At 46.9% G+C, this 14,593-nt stretch overlaps 1 protein-coding gene across 1 annotated transcript; it reads left to right on the top strand.

Moving 5' to 3' along the window:
• The first annotated feature begins 1,350 nt into the window (after window positions 1-1,350).
• On the top strand, window positions 1,351-10,664 carry LOC137849068 (coiled-coil domain-containing protein 81-like). The gene is made up of 10 exons (XM_068668549.1): window positions 1,351-1,453; window positions 2,134-2,195; window positions 2,778-2,937; window positions 3,702-3,958; window positions 4,736-4,809; window positions 5,449-5,519; window positions 6,351-6,468; window positions 7,667-7,775; window positions 7,920-8,087; window positions 10,494-10,664. Exons 1-10 carry the CDS (start codon window positions 1,351-1,353, stop codon window positions 10,662-10,664), a joined length of 1,293 nt encoding a protein of 430 aa, XP_068524650.1.
• The last annotated feature ends 3,929 nt before the right edge of the window (window positions 10,665-14,593 follow it).

Genomic DNA, 14,593 nt, shown 5'->3' with positions numbered 1-14,593 from the left:
TGTCTGTTCCTCCTGAGCCCCGCCTTCTATTTTTGCAGTCACAGGATATGTGAATGTAAATTTGTGGGAGAGAGGTAGAAAACTCTGTTTCAACTGGTGTTTTTTCGGCTATGTGGGGAGACCAAATAGGGTGGTTTTGAATCTTCTGGCTCTTATTCAGAGCAGCAGCATGTGGAGGGAGACAGATGCGTTTGCTTTTTTAGTGCAATGGCTTCAGAAGCAAGAGGGGAGAAAGCACTTTCTCTGGGAGCTGGAGAAGGTGTCCTAATCGCAGGAGAGGTTTCTAAATGGCATATCTTTGCGAGTGTTCCTGTAGTCCGGAGGTTTTTGTTTGTTTGTTTGCCTTTGGAAGGTTTTACTCTTAATCTTCACGTCCTTCAGCAGAAGTAAGAAATGTGATTTTATTCTGTGCAGTGTCGCGGATCCTCCGAAATCTACTGGGAAGGATGAATACCTCGCACAGTACCAATGTGATGATGGTGGAGACAAGGAGAAACCAAGAAGATCAAAAGAACGTGACCTCATTTCAAAAGAAAACGTTTTGTCCGGCAAAGAGTCTTCTGAGCCTGGTGAGAAATTGCGGCAAACTTCCTCTCTCAAGTGTGACACTGAATGTAGCTCTAAAAACCTTTCCTCCTCAGCTATTGCAGAGAGATGCCAAGGTACAAAGGACGAAACGAAAAACACTGAGAAAGAGCATTACCAAAGCAAGAGGGAACATGCTCCTAGTGAAGAGAAGGAGAGTCAAAAAGCAGGTTTATTATTATTATTATTATTATTATTATTATTATTATTATTATTATTATTATTATTATTATTATTATGCCATTAGTCCTGTGAACCCAGCCGCTTTCCTTACTAACAGAGTTTCTGTCCTCCTTTTGGTGACATCGCAGAGGCTCTTCCTGTCTCACAGCCTCGTTGGGGAGTGAGGAGAGGGCGTGTGTATGGGGGAGCAGTTCCCTAACATGCAGCCCCCTTCTTGCTGCAGGGCCCAATGAGGTGGCTGGGCCGCAGGGGCTGTGTTAAGGAGTGGCCCTGCACCCCTCTGACTTGAGCACGGGTCACAGAGGGACACCTCCGCATCACAATGGCAGCTCCCCTTATGCCACAGCGTGCCAGGCCCTTTCTGTCATCGCCTTAGTGAGCTCGGGCGTTGAAGGAGGCTCTTGCATCCAGTTTTCTCTGGAGGACACGAGAAGTCTCTCCTGTAGCTCAGAGTCTCAGAGGACAAAGGGAGGCGTAGGACGGTGCAGGAGCTATTTGGTGAAGCACAGAGGGCATCAAAAAGGGAGGAAACATCACAGATCTTTCACTCTCTAGCCTGACGTGCTGACCCAAAGCAGGATCATGACAAACTTGGAAGCGCTAATCACCAACATTGAGCGCTGCAGTGAGGTTGAGGGCTGCACCAAGGTCACGTTTCCCACACTCAAGAAGCTTTCTGTCAACGGTAAGGCATTTGGGACCTCTTATGAGTGTAGCTATAGACTGATACGAACTCTACAAATTGTGGAAAGCGAGGTTCTTGTCTGCGGGGGAGGCCCCAAGGGTGCTGTGTGTGTGGCGTCGTGCCCTGCCCGTGGTGGCAGTCCTGTGGCCGGGTTCCGCTTGCTGATGGGTCACACGTGGAGATCTGTCTCTGAAGGGAAAGATGCGTGCACGGTTGGAAGAAGGCTGAGGTTCCTGCAGTTCCTGATGGGCTCCCAAGAAACTGCCAGAAATACACGTGTCAGGAGGAGATCTGCTGACTTGTCAGCATTTCAGCAAGGCCTCTCATGAAGGGGCTGAGCCCCTCCCTGCCTGTGGCTTCTTCCTGCTGCAGCCTCCTGTGCCTCATGGCTCTCAGAAAAGGCTTAGGGCTAAGAGAGGCCCTCCCATTTCAGATGCCTACAGGCTGCATTCCCTTGTCCAAAACGCTTTTAAGAGCTCCTGCAGCTGCAGACCTTTCCTGGGACGTGGCAGAGCTGTTAGACTGGTATCAGTCAAAAATTCATCCAGAGTCACAGATGGATTCATCCTGGGAGCTGTGTTAGATCACACCTGCATCTGCAAATGCCTTGTAAAGAAATGTGCTGATGGGCCATGGACTTGCTGACTTTGAGCTTGACATGTCCTTCCCTTGCTTTCCAGATGTCATCACAATTTGGGGTGGTGTGTCCAAGCAGGTTCGGCAATTGCTCATGATGACGAAGGTGGGACTGCACCCTACCCCTCCCCTCACCCCACGGCTTCAGGAAGTCCTGGCAGCCCTGTGCCAGCAAGTGCCATTGCTCTTCCCAGAGCCGCACTGGCACATACAGATGTGCCCCAAGCGTGCTAAAGACCAGCTTCTCTGTAAATTGAAATAATTGTAATAATTGAAACCAACCCAACAGAAAATCAAGTATTTATATTTATATCAAAGATACAAAACGGTAGGAAAATGTGTTCAGAACTTGCTGGGGCTTCGCTGTTCTTCGCTCTCAGAGTGGAGAGAGCAAACAGACAGCTGGGGATGCTTCCAGGGTTAACCCCAATTGCTGGAAGGGACCTAGCTGAAGGATGGGCTAGACCTCCTCCACCTGCTTTACTTCACCGCGCATTTTCTTGAGGGGCAAAGGAAGGAGAGAAAATGCCCCGAGTATGTGGGTCTTCTCATGAGCTTTCCCAGCTCCCCCAGCTTACCCCATGCCGCGTTGGGAGTGGGCAGGGCACAGGGCACCCCGTTGCAAGATGTCACAAGTCCTCACTCTGTTTTCCAACTTAAACATGCTTCCCCTTCTTTTCTTTACCAGCCTCGGGCCGTCACTGTAACAGGACTGGGGACATTCCATATTAAAAAATGGCTATCTTTTGAAAATGGCCAGGTGTTCACATTTCGGAGACCTGTGTTTTCACTGTCCAAGACTCTTGGACAGATTCGTAACCTGAAACACCGTTGTGTACGTGTTCCTGGTAAGAATACCAATTAAAGTCTTGTTTTCCCATGTGTACATATATTAAGGGGTTATGCCGATTGCTGTTTAGAAGTGCTGATAGGCAACTCAGATGCCGTCAGAAGGCCCTGAGAGAGAGAAGAGATGGCTGGCATAGAAACCCATCAATGGCCAGATTTGCTGTAATTTCTGTCAACTGCTGCCATTGCTTTGGCTACTGTGTGCCATGGATGAGACCTGCGCAGCACTAAGAGCTTGGTGCTTCATTTGGGGTGGGTCTTCTCTTTCCAATGACTCCCAGCTTCTCCTGGATAATAGGAACTTCTGTCAGGCAGCCCTGGGGTAAAGGGCATTGGTACCAAAAGCAGAGACATTTGTTCCTGAGTTTTGAAGGCCACAGGGACTATCCAGAACTGTCTGGAAGAGTTCTTGTGCTTGCCTGTCTCAGTGCGAGGCAGGTCTCCCCAGACCAGGCGTGCACTGAGCCTGGGCTCTTTGCATGGGAACCAGCCGCATTCCTTTTGCCTCCTCCTCCTGTGTTCCGCAGACGGCTGAGGTCACTGGGTCCTGTCTCTGGGCTGAGGAGTCACAGCTGTGCACTTGGTACATTGATGGAGTGATTTCAGTTTCTCTTGAGGGGGGGCATACATCAGCTGCTTTAAGGAGTCGTACAAGGCTTAGACTACAGCAGTTACAGCAGCATGTTTTAGCTGGAAGCTCCTGGCACTTTGTTTGAATCTGTTCAACTGCAGTGCAAGTTGCATTGTTCCTCATTTTTTCCAGATGATATGAAGATAGTGGTGCTGAGCTATGAGAATATGCGCCTGAACGTCCCGTACAGCAAGGAAATAGTGCAGAGCTGTTTGGAGGAGACCTTGCAATACTTCTACCGCATCCTCACAAATAGGGAGGACACGGACTTCACCTTAAAGGATTTTGGCACTCTTGCTATCCGAGGGCAAAGAGTGAAAATGACGTTTTCTGAAGGGTTTTTACACAGTCTCAACAAGTCCACATACGTGGTAGAGAAGCTGATTGCTGTAAGTTTATTGTTTCTGCAGTCCTACTTAGAGAGGGTTTGAAGCCCCATCAAAGGGTGGGGGCACTGAGCCCTGCTGGCAGCTGTGAGCTGCCAGGACGCTGGAGCTAGGCACAGTCCATCGCAGTGAGAGCTTTCTGTTTTCTTTCTTTTATTTGCTGTATGACTGCTGGCAATGCGTGCAGTCGTATCGTTGCTGGGCAAAGGATAGCACTGGAAGGGCCTCGCCATAAATAGGAAAGAAGCCAAAGCAACGGCTAGGCTGATGATGTTCCCCCCGTTGCGGGCGTGAGGCTGAGGCACAAGGACACCAGGCCCTTTTGGATGCAGGCAGGCTGTTGGTGTAGTTCTCCTGTCCCAGCAGAAAAGCTCTGGTCTCCGTGTTCCTCCACACTGCCAACGCAATCCTCTGACTCCTGTGGAAAAACTCTGGGGATAACACCAGCTCTGACCCATTTGCGCTGCATTCAGGAATAGCTAAAGCAAGCGACCCCACTGAAAGCAGCAGCTGGAAGCCGAGGCTCATGACGGGCCTTCCCTTGTGTTTGCTCCATTGACTTGTTCACAGGCTGAGGCTGTTAACTACGGTCCTTGTGAAAAGGTTGGCAGCGTTCCTCACCCTAGCAGATCATGTGCTGTGCAGTGTGTTTTAACTGGCTGAGGCACTTGTCCAGAAGTTTGCTGAGAGGCAGTGAATTCCTGGAGCTACAGAAAGGCCTCTGTGAATGTTGAGCTCTTTTCCTTGGACTCATGTCAGATGTTTCTGTCCCTGCTGCAGAAAAAGTTGGTCAGACTGGACGAAGAAACTGCCCTCTTCCCAAGCCATTTTGGCCGTGCCCACCTGTTCCCTCAGTAAGTATATTTGTTCCTGCAGCCCTGCTCTGCGCGCACTCACACGTGCTCAGCTCATGATTGGTAGTGCTCTTTCAAACTACTGTTTTGCAGTTAATTTTGTCCTTGCTTTTGCTTAGCTTGGGCTTACGCATCACCCTCAGTTACTGACCGTGTTCTGCATTTTACCATTACTCCAGTCAGGGGCAACTGGTTTGCTCTGCAGACGCATTGAAGCAACTCACCTAATGTTTCATCTGCTTCTTCTCTTTTATGTGGTTAAAACTGCCAAAATATCTAAAAGAAGTAAGATCCTAATGTTTCTGTTGTTTTGAATGCAACATGGACAGGATCTCTTAGCAGGTGGAACACGGACCAGATCTATGCTTGTCCCCTGCCTGTGATGTTTCCATGTCTTTGGTGAAACTCGTGTCAATCAAAGGAACTCTGAAATGCTTTCTTGTGTCAGGACGACACAGGAGCACTGAGGCAAAGTAAAAACCCAAACCTCTGTCTAGCGAGGGGCTGCTGAGCTGTTCTGAGGCCAGCACTGCTCAGTTTGAATGCTTTAGGGCATGTGTTGGACTCTCCACGGATACCTTGACATTAATCTGGCAAAGGAGCCCTTTTCACAGAACGGTGCCTTCTTCCTACTTCCAGGTTTGAGATTAAGGCGGTACCTCGGCTTGCTAGGGAGCGTCTTGCAGAGGAAGAGATACTTACTGCACAAGGTAACGTTAATGACTGATTGCTGGTGGAGGTTTGTGCCTTTCCCTGTTGTCCTCGCTGGGGGGTGCTTGGGACTCAGGTTACAGGGAGATGCCTGGGATAGCAGAGGCACGCTGTATGCCTCTGTTTACCCTCCTGGTAAGTCTCAAGGGACACATTTTGAACAAGATAGTGCTGAAGTATGTTTTTCCCCTGCATTACGTGCCAAAGGGTGCCTCTCTTCCATTTTATGGGTTTGTTTGTGCAGGAGGGAGTCAGTGTTCGGCAAGTCCGCTAGCACTGTGAATAACAAACTCCGTCTTGAGTTGTGGGAGACTGAGGGGCTGGGCATACCGCTTTGAATCACCATGTTGTCATTTGATGAGAAAAATTGTGTCGAGAAGAATGCACAAAGGTTGCCAAGCTGTGCCAAAACTTTGGTTCTCCTCTAAGGCTGGGAACTCCTCATTCTTAATTCCTCATGAATATCACAGATATAACGTGCTTGAGTTGAATGCACCAGGATAGAAAGCCTGTGTAGAAAAACCATTTATGCCGCTCCAAGAAATCGTTGCCCCAAAAGAGATTGTTAGGCACCAAAATGTGTGTCCCCGCAAAACCCCCGCTGTTCAGAGGGGATGGACTTGCTGCTGCAGCAGAAAGATCACAGCAAAAGGAGTAATGCAGCACTGTGGGTATCAAAGGTCAGATGGGATCTGGAGTCAGAAAGGGCTTGCAGTCTTCTAGAAAACAGGTCTCAGAAGGAATCACAGGGATACCTCAGCTAGCTTATAACATTGCAGAGCAGATCTGTGCCTGATGTGCTGAGAGGTTTTCTCCTTTTGTGTTTACAGCGTCTCTTCTTCATACATTAAAACTTGCGCAAAGGAGACTTTCTCCAAGCACATTGGCCACAGCTGAAGCGAAGGAAGAAGCAGAGGAGGAAACAAAGGCAAAAGAGTCTCCTGGCAGGTGAGATGTAAAGGATTTGTTAGAGTGGCCTTATGCTCTTGTGCTTGTGTGGCATGCTTTATAGGATCCTACCTCTCAGAAGGTCTCAGTCCGGTGGGCTGCTGCAAGTGCGATCAGCTCTGAAGTCAGAGCTGGTTGCTCAGATTGCTCTGAAGTCAGGTGCTGGTTGCACCTAACTTGATGTCGTCTGCACACTTATTGAGGGTGCACTCAATCCCCTCATCCAGATCATCGATAAAGATATCGAAGAGAACCGGCCCTGGTACTGAATGACAGAATCATTGAGGTTGGAAGAGACCCCCAAGATCACCGAGTCCATCCTTTGACCTAACACTAACAAGTCTGCCACTAAACTATATCACTAAGCTCTACATCTAAACATCTTTTGAAGACCTCCAGGGATGGTGACTCAACCACTTCCCTGGGCAGCCCACCCCAGTGCCTAACAACCCTTTCAGTAGAGATGTTTGTCCTAATATCCAATAAAACCACCCCTGGCGTAACTTTAGCCCATTCCCCCTCGTCCCATCACTGGGCACGTGGGAGTACCCACTCTGTACCCCTGCCTTGCACTGCAGGGATGGAGGAAAACACCACCTGTACTCCCGCTCCATCTACTAACCGCCCCGGTCCCCTGAAAACCCTTTTGATAGCCTCCAGGCTTCTCTCAGCAATTTCATCACTGCCAGCCTGGACTATCAATAGAGGACAGTAATCAGAGGGGCGAGCCAGGTTGGGAAGGTTTCTGGCAGCATCCCTGGCCTGGGCCCCAGGGAGGCAGCAGACTTCCCTATGGGCAGGGTCTGGCCGACATATAGGGGCCCTCTGATCCCATGAGAAGGGAGTTGTCTACAATGATTACCCTTCTTTCTGTCTTGGTGGAGGCAGTCTTAAGGTGTGGAGTCAACTTCCTCGCCCTAGGCAACCTCCTGGGTGGACTTTCAGACACATCCTCTCCCACCAGTCTCTCAAGCTCCAAGGCCTCAAACCTCTTGTGTAAGTGCGCCTGTGTGCACCTTCCAGTGTTGAGATCTTCTTGGTGATTAAATGCTGATCATTATCCCAGCAGCTGCGAGTCATGTGCATGGTTCTTTAGATTTCCACGACCCTGGTCTCTCCGTTTGGAGAGAGGGTGGAGAAGAGAAACCCTTCCTGCACTCAGATCCACTTCCTGACTCCTGCTGGTGTGTATTTTCAGACTGTTCCCTGTATGTCCAGACACAGAAGGAAGGCAGCACAAAGAAACTCCCCGCAAGAGGCTTAAATTGCCATTGCTTACTTCTGAAGATCATAGACACACAGGACAGGTATGTAATATGGTCCGAGATAATTTTTGTGTCTCAAGAAATATATTAATGTAATTCTAGACTGTGTTTTTTGGAAGTGTTTTTCTCCGGCTAGTCCACGAAGTACTCTGGGATATTTTTTCTATCTTCATGGTCTCTCTTTAGGAGGTAAAATATCCTGAGTATTTCGACCTTCGAGCCTATGTGTCGCAGTCAATTGGAGAACCACTCCTGTACACCTTATATGCGGTGCTGGTGCATCATGGTATCAACTGTCGCTCAGGATACTACGTATGCTACATAAAGGTAGAAGTCAACGGCATTTCTAACAGGGTAAAGGTTGTGCTGGCAAACCAATTAAAGCATTACTAGTAGCTACTGTTTCTAGGGAAAAAGATTTCCTGAAATAATCCAAAACTTGAATCCGGCAGCCCCGTGTGACAGGACCTGTGGCCCCAGGGAGCTGCCCACCGCCTCGTCAGCCAGTCTGGCAGCAATCCTGCCAGCACAGAATAGCTCAGTGGCTTTCCGTGCGTTTCAGGGTAAAGTGACGATTAATTTCTATTTCCTGGCCTGGGTGCTGCTTTCTTCTTTAAGGAAGCTTCAAGGTTAAAGGTTAAACTCAGTTATGTCAGGGTTCAACTCCGTTTCGTGAAGGGGCTCTTGTACGAAAGCTTAAGCTGGGATTGACTCTCTGCTAAGCGGAGGCCAAACGTGTACCTACTGAGAAGCAGGTCCTAAGTGATAACGTTTTCTAAAGAGACTGCTAAACACATCTGAACAGTGCTGCTGCAGAACTCTGAATGGGGGGATAGCAACTGTCTTACTGGTCTGGAATCTTGAGTTTACTTTTCAGTGGACAAGAGGTGTGTCTCTCAAGGCAAACAAAGAGAGGAGTAACACAGTAACACCCGATACTCATGTCAACATAAATTTATGCTCAGAGTGTAGGTGTAGGAACAGCATCGGTATGTATATGGAACATCGGGAGAGGAAGCTCTGTTGGTATTTACAGTTTTTCTACTACCTTGTCAGAGAGACGTTATCTCCACATTAGAAATGGATGTATTTTGAAAAAGTGGTGGTGGATCGGATTTCTTCTTTCTAGCGTTAATATTTGCTCTTGAATCGTACTTAATACCTGGTAACGCCTCAATCAGTTGTCAAAAATAAACTTAAAAATGTGTAAGGCTTATCTCATTGGTCAGTATAAAGATCAAGGTCCTTTCTCTTTTTTTTTTTTTTTTTTTTTTTTTTCCCCAGTACTGTTTTTCTGTTCTCCTTCTCACTGCAGTCTTGATTTTGTTTCTTGTCCCTTAAGTATGTTTTCAATGTGTTGCTGAAACATTTTCCCTTTCAATCCGAAAAAAGGAGCTGTCACTGGTGAAGATGGGAGCATATCTGAAAATCCCTGAGCCCAGGAGCTGTCACCTTAGTCTTCCAATCGGACAAGGACATCTTCATTTCTCATGTAAATGCATTTTTCAGGTTTGCGTATTGTTTTTTCAGGAATGGAAAGTGTGTATAGAATGGATTTAAAATCAATCTTAAATGTAAAATGTCGAGGGAAAAAAGTTCTAATTACAACCTCTGCACACAATTTGCCAGCTGTGGGACTAGGAGTTTTCTTATTTACTGTGTTTTGTTTAACGTGTCTGAAGTCTAATGGATAGCAATCAAGGCGTGCTAGAAATCTGAAAGCACTTTATGTTCTCTCAGGCATTTTGGTATAACAAACTAGCTTATGTTTTAAACCCTCCATTAGGTTAGTGGTTTCCCTAAAGGTAACAAGTCCCCGTGTGCTACAGTAAGACAGTAACAAAACATGAAGTATAGAAGTTCGTCCTGTCGTTATTCAGCTTCTGCCTATGGACACACAATTACGCTTATTTAAAGCGGTATCACCTTGAAACCTAATCAGCATTTTAAAAAGGACTTTGTAGCAGTTATTGGCTTTTGTCCTGGAGGGCTGAGGTTTGTTTTGTTTTGTTTTACATTCAGCATTTCCGTTTCTAGCTTACATTCCCCTGTTGTTTTGCATGAGGAAAACATGCAACTTTACAAAGTAGAACGGAAAGAGCTGCTTTTTAGTCTAACTTTTCAGTTTTTCGTAGGAGTTTTAAATGTGGTAGGTGCAAAACACCAGAAGTACTGCTGCCAAAGTTATATTCAAACTCATATTTCTTGGAGAAACAGAAGAAGCCCAGGGAGAAATAAATTTGCAAACATGCTCTTCATGCTCTCCTTTCCCAAGATTTCTCTGAGATATAGCCCATCGTCTGTGGGTTTTGAGGTATGTGGTTCCCAGGAGTGAAAAGGAGGGCCAAACGTCTCTCCTCTTGGATCTCAACATGCCAGGGCTTTAGTGTACTGCCACTTATGGCCCTGCTTTTTCACCTGGAAAAAGCAACCACATGATGTAGACTGAGGAGCCCTGCTATTCTTGCACTTGTTTTTTGTTCCGTTTTGTTTTGTTTTGTTTTTCCCTACTAGTATAGGCTTAAGAAGATAGAGAAATGTGCTGATGAAACAATTTTTAGTAAAAAAAGACAGCTTGGTACATCTCCTTACAAAAAATAAATAAATAAATAAATACAAACTTGAACTCGAAAATCACGGTGTCAAGTCAGATAAGTGAAGAAACATTACCCCTTTAAAGAGCACAAAAAGTCAAAAGAAATTGGAAAAGTAACAGGCTGGCAACTGAAAGCCATGTATTGTCTGTGAAGCATCGGATAGGTTGTGAACCTGGATTACCCAGACAATGGGGAAACAGGAGGCTCCCGGTCGTCGGGAAATAAAGGATATAAACTGTACGATGTGACTAGTAGGTGCGCTCCTGCTTGTGGGACGCCCGCCATTGCAACCGCGAATAAAAATGCTACTTCACTGACGGAGATCCTCGCCTGAGCCTATGTTACTGCCTACAGAGTGTTTCTCGCAGTGTGACACTGGAGTTCTGAAAACCTGTCACCGATTTTACAGAAAAAGCGATTTTCCGGGGGGGAGGGGAGGCGGAAGCCCTGCCCGCCTCGATCCCCGGCTCCGCTGCACAACGCGCCTCCCCCGAGCCGATCGCCTCGGCGAGTGGCCGCGAAATGGCGGCGGCGCCCGACGTAAACGGCCCGCCGCTGCCGCTGCCGGCTCCCCCCACAGCTCGGCAGCCTCCCTCGCGAGGGCTGCCGGCGCCTGCCGGCTCCCTCGGCTGCCTCGGGTGGCCTCGGGTGGCCTCGGTGCCGGGAAACAAGCCCTGCCCGCCTCGATCCCCGGCTCAGCTGCACAACGCGCCTCCCCCGAGCCGATCGCCTCGGCGAGTGGCCGCGAAATGGCGGCGACGCCCGACGTAAACGGCCCGCCGCTGCCGCTGCCGGCTCCCCCCACAGCTCGGCAGCCTCCCTCGCGAGGGCTGCCGGCGCCTGCCGGCTGCCTCGGGTGGCCTCGGTGCCCTGCCCGCCTCGATCCCCCGCTCCGCTGCACAACGTGTCCGCCCCAGAGCCGACCGTCTCGGCGAGTCACTCCGGTCATGCTTAGCTATTACACATAAATGCCAAGGTACAAAGTGTTGTAAGTTGCCCCCTTAATAAATTTTCAGAGAGCATTGCATTAATAATAGAAAGGAGTTTATTGAGTAAGCAACAGCAAGCAAAACAGCGCTGGGCGGCCGGGGAGTCTCGGCTCCGCCAACGGCGCGCACCTCACCCCCGCCAGGGTCCCTTTTTATATTTTGGTAATTCCGGGATTACGCAGCACATCCTGGTATATTCTGCGACTGCGCGCACTGTTGCTAGGGGGTCGTCTCTGTCCCTCTGGTGGTCGTGAAGATGAAGGCCGTGGTCTTCCTCGGCGTTGTGGTTCAACTTTTTTTTTTTATTATTTGGTCATGTTGGCCCAGCGTGAGACAGGAAGGCAAGATGTTGATACACCACTTTAGCAACTTATCAGGAGGTGGTTACATGAGCTTTGCAGCAGTGTCTTTGAACAAAAGAGGCAACTGAGATGCAGAAGGAGAGAAGGGGAGGGGGTTCTTTTTTTTGTTACATTAAGCAAAAGAACTTTCAGTGTCTAGCCAAGTATTATACAGCTCCTTACTTCAGCAGGGAGCTCTCACAAGTCCTGCTCCTCAAACAGAACTCCTTGTTTTTATAATACAAAAGACAATGAACAAACATTTATTGTGTATTACACAAAGGACATAGCTGAAAACTACCTACCTGTTAATGACTTAATGACTCGTCTATTTCAAAGCTGGATAAAGTTGTGGAAAGCCAGTCCTCTAAACCAAATGAAGAACTTGGTGATAGAAAACTGGGAAGAGGACACCATGCACATGAAAAACAAACAAACAAACAAAAAAACATTATAAAGAAAGATACATGACACTAAAAAACCTGACAAAGAGCATTACCGAAGAAAGAGAGGACATTGTGATGCAGAAGAGAAGAAGACTCAAAACAGGAGCAAAAAGATGGTCCTTCCAGCAAGAGGAGGTGTTCTCAGAGAAGTTGTTGAGCAAAAGCTCACAAGCAGGAGCACTGGGAGCGAAGCAGGTACAGATCTTTCCCTGGTGAAAGAAACAGCCCTGAGAATGGCAGAAGAGCAGTCAAATATTCCAAGTACAGATCTGGCAGCGGAGGAAGATCAGAACAAGGTAGCAATAGATGTTACCGATCCAAAGGGGAAAGAAGTTGGAGCAGAGAAAGATACTATCGAGATGAAGCACGGAGATGGGAAAGATGTAGCTATTACAATGATTACTATTCACCTCATGCGACAGGAGACAGTAGAGAGAGAAAATTCTCTCACGGCGATGCAGCCTTTGACAAATGGACTGCAACTTACTACGGCAGGTCACATAAGCATTATCATTACAAAAGTGGATGGCCTCACGGTTCCCTCTTGAGAGATGAAGATGGACGTCGCTTTAACACACCCCGAGCAGACTTGCATCGTTGCTCGGTACCTCAGCAACATTCCAGAAGACATTCTCGTGAAAGACATGCGCTTCCACCTGTGTCAGCTCATTTGGAGAACTGTCGCCAGAAAAATGAAACAGAAGGAAACAGAAAAAGACAATATACCCGTGCAGAAGGTAGTGAAAGTGAAATAGAAAGGAAAGACAGAAAGATAGAAAAGGAGCTTTTAGGTGGTGAAAAAAAGGCAAAAATATCACAAGTTCTAGAAGAAAAAGAAGTCCAAGGATAAACATGGAGAGAAGGATTCCAAGTAAGCAAGGATTCCAGCATACTCCGCATTTTTTATCCTAATTCTTTTCTGGGTGCTTCTCATGTCTTCCTTTTTTTTTTTTTTTTTTTTTTTTTTTTCTGGTAGTTTCTAAGTTATTTAGATAGCATCAGCTGGCTGGGGATCATGTTGTTAGGTTGATCAGTGAAGATAGGAAAGCTATTGCTGAATTGTGTCAGAGCACTAGCTTTGGACTACATAGTTCGAATCACATCCGTACACCATTCTGGATTAGGTTAAAAGTTTTTTTCTGCTTGCACGTATTCCAGAGCTAGCCATTGTTAATGATCTGTGTACAAACCAGGACCTATGGTCCTTCAATCTGAGGGCTTAAGTTTGCTGCATTTAAAGTTGCGTGTGCACAAAGCACCACAAAATAGCTGACATGCTGCAAATCATCACCTGTGGTAAAATAAATAAAGTTTCATATAGGCAACAAGTGCCACATCTTTTTTTCTCTTTTAAACTTGCATGTTTCTTTCAGACTTCAGGATTTGTGTTTCTGTGCGCTCCACTTTGACAATGCCAATCGCAAGCGTAAGCAAAGGAAGAAAAAGGAGAAGAAAAAGAAGAAAAAGGAGAAACACCAGGAAAGTGAAAGGCTCCTTGGAACACTTAGATCTTTGTTTCCAGAAGATAACGCGGGAGAAGAAGGAAGAATCCCATCCTCCAGATGGCTCTTCATGTGAGCAATGCAGAAGCAAGGGCAGTAAACAACCTTACAAGGAAAGAAAGCCTTACAGTGCAGGCGGAAGCAAGAAATACAGCTCCATCGCATCCAACGACTATACTAAAGGTAAGTGGCAGCAGCGTGTTTGAGGAATTCCTTTTCTATTAATGTAGAGACTATTTCAAACAGTATTGAAGTGCTTGGTGACTTACCAGTGTGCAGATTTATTATCAAATCCAAAAACCCCGACTTGGTAGACTATTTTTTTCCCAATTTTGAATGAGCACTAGGAAAGAAGGGCTGAAATAAAGGGTGAAAGGCAAATAGTTTTCATTTGGTGTGATGATTAAGTGTCAAACAAGAGGAAGAGTTGCAAGATCCCTTCTTAAATTCAGTCCAGCCAAGTAGGAAAAGTAAATGTGGACAGCTGTATCTTGGCAAAGAAGATAGTAGGGAACAAGGAGGTTTAGCAGTCAAGATGAAAGGTGATGCCATGAGGCTTACAGGCTAGGAATGTTCTAGTGAAACCCAGCCTTCCTAAAGAAGCCTGCCTGAATAATTCCTGTGAATAACAGACTCTGTTCAGCTATTTCCTAACATAGAAAGGGTGCTGACTGCTTCTTCAGAGTAACATAAGTTAGTGATGCTACTGAAATAGTTGTGGTTCAGACGTAGATCTGATTTCTCCTAAGCACGCTGAATTCACAGCTGTTGATCCTCCAGAGGAGGCTTTGCAATTGAACACCTGGAGAATAGGTAAATTTCCCGCTGTTGTTCTCCTCTCCTCTTGGTTTTTTGTTTTTTTTTTTTTTGTTTTGTTTTGTTTTTTCCTAGTAGCATAGGCTTAAGACTCTGAAGAAACGGGCTGCTTTTTTTCATTTACAACACTGTCTGTTCCTCCTGAGCCCCGCCTTCTATTTTTGCAGTC

Source organism: Anas acuta, unplaced genomic scaffold, assembly GCF_963932015.1.
Source record: "Anas acuta unplaced genomic scaffold, bAnaAcu1.1 SCAFFOLD_54, whole genome shotgun sequence".
Lineage (NCBI taxonomy): Eukaryota > Metazoa > Chordata > Aves > Anseriformes > Anatidae > Anas > Anas acuta.
Note: the sequence above shows the minus strand (reverse complement) of the source record. Positions and strands in the feature narration are given on the sequence as shown.